The 12,006-nt window shown below is 35.3% G+C and overlaps 1 protein-coding gene across 3 annotated transcripts in view; it reads right to left on the bottom strand.

The window, feature by feature from the left end:
• Map3k7 (mitogen-activated protein kinase kinase kinase 7) overlaps positions 1 to 7,200 on the bottom strand; it is a 63,335-nt gene extending 56,135 nt beyond the window's left edge. For 2 of the 3 annotated variants that reach the window (XR_011707715.1, XM_027928282.3), the window contains exon 1: positions 6,705 to 7,200. Coding sequence is in view for 2 of the 3 variants with exons in the window: in XM_027928282.3 (XP_027784083.1) it covers positions 6,705 to 6,824 (120 nt within the window). In the remaining variant the exon portion in view is untranslated. The remainder of the gene's footprint in view (positions 1 to 6,704) is intronic. The other variant, XM_027928283.3, reaches the window with a different exon arrangement.
• Between the last annotated feature and the right edge of the window lie 4,806 nt (positions 7,201 to 12,006).

The raw sequence follows: 12,006 nt of genomic DNA, 5'->3' as shown, positions 1-12,006 counted from the left end.
GCCTTTTTATTTACAGTGGCCCAGTCAGCTCTTGAACTTGTGATCCTACTGCCTCAGCCTGGAACTATAAACCTGTGTCACTGCATCCAGCATATTAGCTTATTTTAATCAAGCCAATCCTCATATTCTGGCATGATTGTATTTGGAAAATATTTATTGTAACTTGAGACATAATTAGACAATATTATGGAACTATAAGTTTTGCTAACTGTTATTACATCTACCATTATTTAAAAATACTGGATCTATTTTTGCATGTCTTATACATATTTCATACACATACCCAAAACAGTAAGTGTCTTGCTTTACTACTGGGAAATAACCAAAACCATGGAAATGACTGCTGTAATAGGATTTACTGAAGAAGAAAGTCCACCATTGTCTGTATTCTAGCCCCCTTGGGCTAAGAGCACTCTGTAGATATTGGAAACATTACAAGTGTGTTGATTTTGTTTTTTAAAAATCTATACTTTTAAGAAAAAAAATTAAATACCAATAGCTTGGTAGCATATTTACTTATTACATTGAGAATATAAAATGGTGGAGAATATCAGATTCAGAGAAATTGTCTTGCCTGTATTATGACATGTCATACCAAGAAACATGTAAGGAAATTATATACATTGTTAGAGAAGAAATAGGTCAAAGTTACAAACTGCAGACAGCAATCCAATGTTTTTACTGACATGAGAGATCAAGAGAAGAGAGTAGCAGGGTCACTACTAAGTAAGCATTGGCCAACTGAGACAAACAATGAAAAACATAATATTCAAATTATAAAATACTGAAAAAAGTACATTTTACTTAAAACTAAATTTCTAATTCAAATTCACAAATCAAATATACCTCTGGATTGTATTCATTATCTGAATAATATAATGTATTTCTGAAACATTACCAGTAACAATTATTTTGAATGACTTGTTTTCCCGAAAACTAATTTTATCAAGAGTGTAAAAATGGGGCTGGGGATGTGGCTCAAGTGGTAGCGTGCTCGCCTGGCATGCGTGCGACCCAGGTTCGATCCTCAGCACCACATACCAACAAAGATGTTGTGTCCGCCGAGAACTAAGAAACTAAATATTAAAAAAAATTCTCTCTCTCTCTCTCTCTTAAAAGAAAAAAAAAAAAAAGAGTGTAAAAATGAAAAATATCTAAGTTTTAAGTATCTTGAATAAATCTACAGACTGAGTTTATTCAGATCACTATTCATTCAAAGTGGTACACCTACAAATAAATATTTCAGATATTCTTGTAAAAAATAGAATAGAGGAGTGCAAAGAGGACGTTGACTATAAAAGTCAATTTAAGAAATATTTCCTTCTAAGTTAAAATATTTTAGATTAATTCTTTTATGATATGCATTCCCCCTCCCTGCCATGGTTTAGGCTTCTTGGTTTTGGATTCATAACTTTAGTCTCATTAAAAATTAAAAAAAATCAGATTTAAATTTCTTAATAAAAATATAATAGCAATATAAGAAATGGTGTAAGAATGTTTTAATGTAATTACTACTGTAAGGAACAAAAACTAAAATCAGAATTACTTTAAGAAAGCAATTTTTAAAAAACTGACTTCTTCAGGATAAAAGATTACTCCATTCCTTCATGAAATTAGATTTTTAAAAAAGACATCAACTAAACTAAATGGAAAAGGATGTATACCTTTGTGCTTTTAATTTGCTATTAAATAATTCATCTTAGTTGCCCCAGTTTGTGTTAAATTTTTAGTTCAGTGACTATAGCTGTCAGTTTGGTTTGGCTCTGTTATATGGACTATGTGAATGGACCCCTGGCTACGTTGTCATGACTTTGGCTAGAAATCTGGAACATGACAGAACAAGCATAGATCATACATTTATTAGTTAGGACTTGGGGCCTCCAACTATTTCAGAACTTCAATATCTATTAATAAACTGGCAGAAGAACTGCCATCTGCTGACAAGACAGATTTGATAACATAAAAGGGGTGATTATTCTTTCTTTTGAATTTTCCATGTACTCTTTTAAAGCCTGCCATAAAACTTCTGACCTGTTGAATAGGCCTTTCCTTCAAATAATATGCTCAGGTTACCTTTTAAGCTACACATGTATAACACAAAAATTATCTCTGTAAGCTACCTCTTTACCATAATAACTATTCCAGACTTCTACTGAAATCAGTGTTCACTAAGTTTCACATGGTAGAATTTATTGATTATTTTATATATCCAGCATTAAATAGTGACTAACAAATCTACAGACTCAGCTTATTCAGATCACTGTCATATATATATATATATATATATATATATATATATATATATATATATATATATATAAACACACACATAATTGAGGGCTTTTTCTAGTTGCTCATACATTTATAATTTAAACCAATAAAATTTACATCATTGTACAAGCTCTTTCTACATTTCCTCTTCCCAGTAAGTTTTAGCTTTTGAAACAAAACTTTCGTGTGTGTTTCTCATAAGACTTAAGAACATGTTTGGTGATTGTAAGTGTCCAATATGCTTGCTCATATACTATACTTGTGATCCACATTCTGGGTCTTTTTTACAAAGCAACCATTGTATATAGGGTTTTAGTATTTCAGTAAAGGTCCACCAATACTTGGCTTATGCATAGCACCTGGCTCTTGACTGCATCTTTTACCTCTGTTAAACACAAGTATAATGGAATATAATAGAATCAACATTGGAATAAGAACCAGATCTCATTTCCAGTGAAAATGCTACCTTAGTCAAATCACATAACACATCTTAACCCTTCTTTTATTATATGTGATATAAGAGATCCCTATAGGCATTTAATTGTCATAATTATGCTGTGATAAGTTTATTTACTAATTCAACAAATATTTACAGAGAACTTTCTAGATTTTAGGCATTGAGGTTACAAATGTGAATTTTGCTAAGAGGGATACACAATTTCTGTTTCTGTAAGTGCCATGAAAAATAACAGATATGAAAAGATCTAGTTGCAGGAGGAGTGTTTCTCTAAGGAAGGGACATTTGAGGTAGGCCTTGAATAGTGAGGAGACAAAGACATTCACTCTGGGCACAGGAACAAATGCAAAGACACTTCTTTGTGAATTTCTCAACCCATGATGATGGTCACTTTATTCAAAACCCTAGTTTAAAACTTGTCTCCACTCAATGGAGGTTTCTGCAATTAACTTTTAAATTATGGTTTATCTGCTCAATTTACACCATATTCATAGTTTTAAGTTCATGGTTCTGAAAATTTAACTAACAGTTCTGTTTATTCTAGTCTCATATTGAGTCAGATATTTCTAAGAGAATCCTAGGATTCTTCTATTCATGCTCCACAGAACCTCAGTAGTATTGTTCACAGAGAATGCTTGTTAAATGCTGGGGACTAACTACTATAAAGGAAATGAGTATTATGTATTTCTATTCCCAGAGTAAGGTTTCATTATCAAGTACATCAGAAAGAACTAAAGTGACATAGTAAATCCAGTGGAAAGAGCATATGACTCATGAGCAAGAAATCTCAAATTCAATCCTCAGTCCTACCATTTACTTACAGACATGGCCTTTGGCAAATAAAATTTCATGACCACTTGTTAATACCTATAAAATGGGGATTTCATTTGACCTGTCTATGCAAAATTAGTTGGTCACCAACTATATTTCATGGTATATCATAATCACTGTTTTTAAAGAATTTCTAAGCTTACTGTGGAAACAAAGTATAAACACTGGAAACAATGAACGTGTTTTCATTTGAGAACTGGAAGAGATATCAAATGATCTTGTCCAATCCTTTACTTTATAAGAGAAATCACAGGCCCCCAAAATGAGGGAACTTGCCCAAAGTTACAGAAATATATTATGGCAGAATCTATAGCATCAAAATTTTCTAAATGCCCAGTCCAGCAACCTTTCACCATACTACATTGTTTTTATCACTTCTTGCAACCTTATCCTCAATGTACACAATTCACAATTAATTCTAACACTTTCTACACTCAAATCTAAGAAGATAAAAATGGAACGACTTTTTAAAAAAGTAGGTAAATTCCTGAGGTTGAGAACTTACATAAATTTGATAGAACTGAATTTTAAAAGTGCCCAATATATTACTGAGCCACAATATTAGGAATGCAGTGATTAAAAGCAGCTGATTTAGGAATATTTTTATCTACTAAATGATTATAATTGACCTGTGGTTGGAATTTTTTAGTTTCTAATTATGTTGATATAATGATGATTCAATTATAGTATTGAGAAATACAGTATATGATTTTAATTTAAAAGGTGATACATTTGAACATACATAATACTGAAAGTAATGCAAAACTTTTTGCTTGTTTTTTTTTATTTGTTTGTTTTTAGTCATCTGTTTTCCTATTCATAATTTAACCTAGAAGCAGAATCTAAAGTTGAAAAATAGAGTATCCCTGGTGTACCATGGATTATATAACACTTTTAATGTGTGCAAATGAAAAATAGGATAGAAATGATGTCATAGTCTCAACATCAGAAAGATCTGAAATAAATCTGCAATGTGAAAATAAACTGGGTACTAAAAAGTAAAAGAGAACAAAACCAAAAAACTCTAAATAACTACCTAAAAATAGAAAAAAATGTCATCTAAAAACAAAATTCTTCTTCCCAAAATGTCTTAAATACATGAGGCAGTGGTGATGGTTGAAACACAGAACCAAAAAAAGAGTCTTGGAAACAAAAACCTAACCAGAAGTGAAGTGGCTTTTGAGGAAAAGCATCAAATTGATAAATGTCTCTTCAGCACATACTTTCATTAAGCAAGAATATAAAAAGCTTTAGAAAGTAATGTGCAAAAACTAAGGTTTCAATAAGCCATGAAGTAAGTTTGTAAAATGACTTGGTAAAGCACAAGTTATTAGTAGTCTCCAAGCATAGTAGTTCACCACAGAGTAGACGTAAATGCTTATTTAAAAACTGCAATTCTTGTATTCTGACTCACTGAATTTTTATTCTTAAAAAAGAATGTTAGCCATGAAAGCTGGATCAGCAATCCATTTATGAAAAAGGAATTTAACATAGCCTCAATGAGAGGAAAAAAAAGATACCAAAAAATATTTTCTTTTCTTCAAAATACAAGTTGTCTTTTAGTCACACAACCTTACAGCAGGTCACTGTTCCTCACTGGAACTGTTTTCTAATATGTGTCAAGCACTGTGTAGGATGATACATATACTGTTTAATCAGATCCGCTATATAGACAAAATATAAATTTTACCCTTATTTTGTAGTTAAGGAAGCTACAGTTAAGGAATTAAGAGGCTCAAATAAGTTAAGAAACGTGCTCCCAAATCGCACACCATGTATGATATATTGAACCTACCTTTAATGCCCCAAATCTTGCTCTTTTCACCACACTACCTTGTAAGATGAGAATATTCTCAAGGAATACAATGTTCTCTACAGGTATTCTATGTGATAAAAATATGTAATTCAGTAATCCATTATTCTTCCAAAACATGCTCGGGGAATAATGTATTTGTTAATGCTAATTAGCCTACTAATTTTAATCTGCTGCTACTGCAAAGTAACTTTAGATTTTTAAAATAAAGATAACTCAGAGTTCATACTATTTTACTAGGACCAGCCCTATGACACTTGCAATATGAATTAACTTAAAAATAATAAATGGTAACTGCATGAAATTATTTACAAAGTTTTAACAAATTCTAAAGTGTATTTAAATATAGTTACATCTTTTACAGTTTTTTTTAATATTTATTTTTTAGGTGTAGATGGACACAACACAATGCCTTTATTTTATGTGGTGCTGAGGATTATTTAACCCGGGTCCCGCCCGTGCTAGGCAAAGCGCTCTACTGCTGAGCCACAATCCCAGCCCTAAAAAAAAGTTACATTTAAAAAAAACTTTTCTAAACTTTATGATCCTCAGAACCATATACCCCTCTGTGAATTTGAAAAGTGGCAACACATTACAGATACAATGAACTACCTTTTCTAAAACAAATTAGTGCAGAATAAAGAATGGATTCAATTTTTTTTGGTCTGATGCAAAATTCTGGTTGTCACTATAATCATTAGTTATCTCTTTTAGAATATGCTACCTGAAACACTTTTTCTTCACAGACTAGTTTATGTTACTAACGGTAAAGTTCATCAAAATTGGCCTAATTGGAGAAAGAACACTTAATTAATATTATTAGTATTGCCCTATGGTATCGGATAAACTGAGAACCATTTTGGTACTGCGGGGAACATTTTATTAGACTTGATTATCCACAAATTTAAGAAATATTTATTGAGCATCCCTAAATAGCAGGCACTGGACTAGAAGTCCAACACAACACAATCTTTGGCCCTTAAGAACACCAGGTCTAGCGAAATGAAACTCCACAATGGCCACGGTCTTCGCTGAATTTACAATACTTACAGATGTGAGAAGTGGTGGACCACACTCTCACCAGTTCATTCTCCTATTTAAGGGGAACCAAATCCAGGCACCAGAGTATCAAACTCAAACTTAGTAAGAGTGTCAAAGAAAGGGGGAAAACTACCAACGAGCAGTTAATCTCAGTCCTCATCTCCGAGAGGCTGTGGGGGCTACCGGATGAACCCCTCGAATTAAAGGGATCAGGAAGGCGCCTTCAGAGCCTGGACCCTGCAGAAGCGGGGGCAGGCCACGACCTGCACTTCGGTGACCGGCCTCGCTCACCTCTTCCACCTCGATTTCCTTGTAGTCGATCTCTTCAAAGTTAAGAACCTGGGAAGGGGTTTCGATCATCTCACTGGCTGAAGACGAGGAAGAGGAGGAGGCGGCGGAGGCTGTAGACATGATCCCTCGCGGCGCCCGGGAGGGCCGGGGACGGTGCCGCCCGGACAATCCGGGTGAGACCCGTACCCAGCCGCCTCCGGGCCGACCTTCAGCCTGGGGCCGCACAGCCCTGCCACCCCGCGATCCGTGGCGGTGGACTAGGCAGCGGCCACTGCAGTGTCCCGGCTCCGGCTCCGCAGCGTTTTCCGCTGCCGGGCCCCGCCCACCACACTTCCGGTTCCGATACGAAATCGGAAACAGGAGGAGGACTATGAGGGGAGGGGAGTAATTTGTGGCTTGGAAAGAGAAAAGAAGAACTGGTTGAGAGATAGGGTGGACATGGGTGAGAGGCTAGCTCTTGGACCTGTAGAACAAGTTTCGCGAGACCCTTGTTAAAAAGGGCCTCCGCAACAGGGTGATCCCGCGAGATCTGAGATAGTGACGCAATTAAAGTGCGCGAGCGGAAGTGGAGAGGAGCAGGACGGAAAGTCTTTGTGGTTGGTCTTTTAGGAACCAGCGGGAAAGATGAAACCTCCGATTTTTGTCTGTGCTTAGTGAACTATGTTATCTTTCAACTTCCTCTTCTCTGATTCGCTTGCAGATGTTTTTGTGGCGTATTTTTCAGTTTCGGTCCTAAATGCAGCCGAATCTTTTTTTTTTTTTTTTTTTTAAGAAACCTCTCAAATATTTCCCCAAATTTGGTATACGTGGAAGGAGGCAGTTTTGTCTGTCACTTTGAGCTAGTCCCCGATCCTTTGAGAGACTCTTTAAAAGCGAGTCAGCGCACGCAACCTGAGTAACACTATGGAAGCTGAATGCTCACGGATAGAAGTTAGTATTTTGATATTAGAAATTTTACACAAGAGCATGTGGGTAAAGTACCACTTATCGTAATTTGTCGTGTTCATTTAAAGTTATGGATTACGTGTGTGTAGCACCATACTAGCGCTATCAATAGGCTTGCAAATCAATATTTTGTCTTCAGGACATGATAGGTAGATTTAGAGAGTTTAAACCATTTGATCCTCACAAGCTAGAACAATACTATTATCCAAGGTGGATAGTATTGCCCATATTGTACAACCAGCACATTTTTTAGTTTTGAGCTAGGTATTATACTTTAGTCAGTTTGACCTGAAACCAGTGAGAAAAATTGAGTTAGAAATGAGGATTTAAGGACCAATGGACCAGGGGTGGATTTCTGCAAATGTCAAATTCTAAGTCTCAATGAGCGACTTAAAATGGAGGTGAATGAAAATGGGGGAGGGAGAGGAATAGTGATCAAGATGTCACCATAAGAGAGCTTGCCAATGAAAAGGTAGCCAAACAAACAAGTAAGTGCTCTGAGAAAGTAAGTTAAACACATTTGGGCTTGCAAATAGGTCATTGTATTTGGCAATCCGAAAATTATGATGTATTAGAAAATAGTGTAGCTTTTTATTTGTAGGTCCTGTAACAATGACAATTTGATAGATGGGTAAAAGAATAAAAGAAGGAATAATTTATTCTCACTATACACAGCCTGTCTGGATGATCTCGCCCAGGATCTTGGCTTCTTACACCATTTTTATGATGATGATGACCCCCAGTCTTTTCTCAGTACTCAGATTTGTCCCCAATTCTGGACCTGTTGGATATCTCTATTCAGATATAACATAAACACCTAAAAAGTCACTCCACAAATGTGTTCCTCTTTCTGAGTTTCCTATTTCACTAAAGGATGCTGTCACCTAGTCAGTTGTCCAAGTGAGAAACAGGGCATATGAAATGATGTGTTCTAATAACCAAATATAATTAGGTTAAATCAATTGGATAATCATTTTTACCTATCATTCCTTTTCGGTTTCCAAACTAGGATAGTCACTTCTTACCTTAAACTATCACTTTGCAGGCCCATTCAGATTTCTCTTTAACACCTCAGTCTTAGTACAGTGGATGCTGCCAAGTGGGAGATAAGGATATAAAAATTTTGTAATATATTTTGGGCAAATTTTATCAATCCTCCTTTTCCTTGGGAATATAAAATGAATTTACTATACCTTCAGGCTAGGACTAGAATTCCAACAAAAGGGTTAATCACTACAGCCAAGATGCATTTCTGCTTGAGTTTTCCCAACTTTTTGTTACTAAAAATGTCAAATGTACAGAAAAGTTGAAAGAATTTCATAGTAAACACTCATATATCTACCAAGATTCTTCCTTTAATATTTTACTATACTTGCTTTATCATGTATCCATCTATACATACTTAAACCTATTTTTTGATTGTTAAATGCATTTCAAAATGAATTGTTTACATGATTTTGAATATCATCCAAAATAATAATGTTCAAACAGAAAAACAATGGAGCGGAGCTAGAACCCTTTGGTTTACCTCAATTTTGACTTTGCATTCCCTTTAATTTCTGTAACTTTCATGAATTAAGGATGAAAGCTAGATCTGACATGCAGATATGGGGAAGGAGGTAAAGGAAAGTATAATTTGCAGATTTCTTACTTGTGCGACTCAGGGTAGGAAGGTTGCCTTTTACAGAAGGAAGTAAAACAAGCCAGTATGGGAGAGGAATGAATGAAGAAATCAGTTTTAGACATGTTGAGCTACAGGTACCAGAGAAACTTCTAAGTGTTGGTTGTTGTTGGGAAGTGATAGAGCTTAGAACCCAGGACCTCCTGTACGCTGGGTAAGCATTAGACCACTGAACTATACTTCTATTCCAAACTGTTGTTATTAAATTGACACTTCATCCTAGGGAAAAAGATGAAGGTAGAAAAGCAGATACTGACATCCTGATGATAATTAAAGCTATGAAAATGCATGAGATCACTGAAGAAAAATGTCTATAAATGAGGAAAAAATTGGACTTAAGACACAGCCTTAAGGAATAAAATGGTTAAGAGTGGGTTAAGGTGAAGGCACTGTTTATAAAATTTGTGAAAAACCCAAACTATGATGTGGAGGCCAAGATAAAAAGGGTGATTTGGTGTTAAATACAGTACTTGCAAGAATTTAAGTATGAGAAAATTTGAATAATATTTATTGGATTTAGACACTCAGAAGTCATTCATAACCTTGACTGGGGCTTATGGGAACAGAAACTAGGTGAGTTGGATTGAGAAGTGAATGAAAGGTGAGGAAAATGAGGATAGTAATATGGACAAATTTTGGAGAAATTTGATAATTAAGGGGAGGTAAAAGATATATGAACTAAACCCCATTGAAGTAAGAGAATTTAGGGTTTTGGCAAGAGTGTAGTTGAAATGATAGATTATAGAAGCAAACCTGAAGAGATAATGGGAAAGTGTAATGGACTGGAAAAAAGTTAGACAAGTCAGCGGGGTGGATGTGGTTGAAGAACATGTGTGATGAGCGGGCTGGGGATGTAGCTCAGTGTTAAAGAGTTCTTGCCATGCATGCACCAGCACCCCCTCCATAAGAAAGTTTGAAAGTTTTCTGAGCAAACTGAGTGAACCTGGGGTTGCAATTAGAGGGAGAGATGTTTGAATTTGTTATGTTAGAGGTGATACTGTTTGGGGCAAGGGAAAGATCTAAGATGATTGGGAAAAAAAGGAGGGGTAAGTCTTTGGAAGTGAGAAGAGTGGAAACACGTCAGGATATCAATGGGTCATTCATCTAATTGTCTTCTGTTGGACATGAAATTTGTCTCTAAATTTTCTATATTATGACATGAACACCTTGTATTTAAATCTAATGTTTTTATGGTGTCTTTATGCAAAAGCTATTCTGTTTCTCTGATTATCTTATTTTCCTTTCTATGAAACATTTCTAATTTGCTTCTTTGAAGAGGGGTGGTAAATTAGTTGCAGTTAGAATTTCTGTGCTTTATCTTTAAAGCACAGTTTTTAACTCTAATGATAGTTATTATTTTATGTATCTTGAATAAATTACTTAAACTTTCAACTTTAATTTATCTACCTAATACCTACATCAAAGGTTTTGGTACAAATTAAAAGTGACTGGCTCGTAGAAATTAATTAAATGTGAAATAATTGCTACTTATCCATTTTTCCTTCTTTGAGAGGTGATAATGGGGAAAACAGTTCTCTATAACAGATACTAGGAGTCTGTAGTCTGGGGGGAGGGGATTGGCTTAAGTAAATTAATGAAGGGGGAAGAAACTTGCTGGGGACTTTGCATGTATTATATTGCCCACTAATTTTAACAAGAGGGGTTTTTGCTCTTAGCCTTACACTTTAAAATAGCCATCTCTGATTCTCCTATATGATATTCCTCATGGGATGAGAGCATAAGGAAATCATGCTCCAGGGTTTGTAGAACCCTGAAGTACCTAATAAAACAGCCTCAAGATTTTAAGTGCAAGCTTCTTCTCTGAGTCTGTCTTCTGGAAGGCTAACCTTTGTTTCTCTTTGTGTGTAAATGAGTTTGAAGGTGTAAGCTGGGGTGCCCACATGTGGGTGTGTAAGGCCCTTTGTAGTACAGACTGAGCCCAGTGTAGGAGGGTGGGGGATCAATCCGGAGTTGGAGGCCATCTTTGCTCATCTCACTGCTTCTGGTGAAGGGACTGCATTTCCTTAACCAGTTTGTTATCTCATTTGGAACTTATAAATATTTAGACTTTTAGTATATAGACCTTTATTTGTACTCTTGCCCTGGGCCCCATAGAAGTTAGGAGGTCTGTTTTGTATTTGATTTCATTTCTATGTGTTATTGAGTTACAGGTAAGGTATTCCCAACTTGGGTTTGCCATTTCCTAAATAGGTCTCAGCTCAGTCACTGTCTGGGATAGTTATATTATACTCCCTTTGGCTTTTTTTCCTATTTACTTTCTCTTCACAACTCAGTTTTTATTTTATTTCTGTATCTTTACTTGATACCATATTATTTAATTATTTTGTCCCTTGTTTATTTTCTGTCCTTCTACTCCCTCCTCAACCCTGCCAATTGGCTGTTAGTTCTGCTGGGGTAAGAATAGTAAGTGTTTTTTATAGTTCCCTCAGGATTTAGAAAAGCACCTGTAATGTACTAGACATTTAACTTTTTAGGCAGTAAATAAGCATCTACTGTTTTAAGTAAGTGCTATTTAATTCATTTCAGCTATAAGGATTTGGTTAACCAAATATTTTCTGTAATATTGTTTGGAGAAATTTTAATAAATAGCTAAATTGATATACAATTAGCATACTTATTACGTGTAATGGAGATTTTTAAAGTATTTGAGTGTTT

The sequence above is a fragment of the Marmota flaviventris genome, chromosome 6, assembly GCF_047511675.1.
Source record: "Marmota flaviventris isolate mMarFla1 chromosome 6, mMarFla1.hap1, whole genome shotgun sequence".
Classification (NCBI taxonomy): Eukaryota; Metazoa; Chordata; class Mammalia; order Rodentia; family Sciuridae; genus Marmota; species Marmota flaviventris.
The sequence above is the reverse complement of the archived record's forward strand: the minus strand, read 5'-3'. Positions and strand labels throughout refer to the sequence as shown.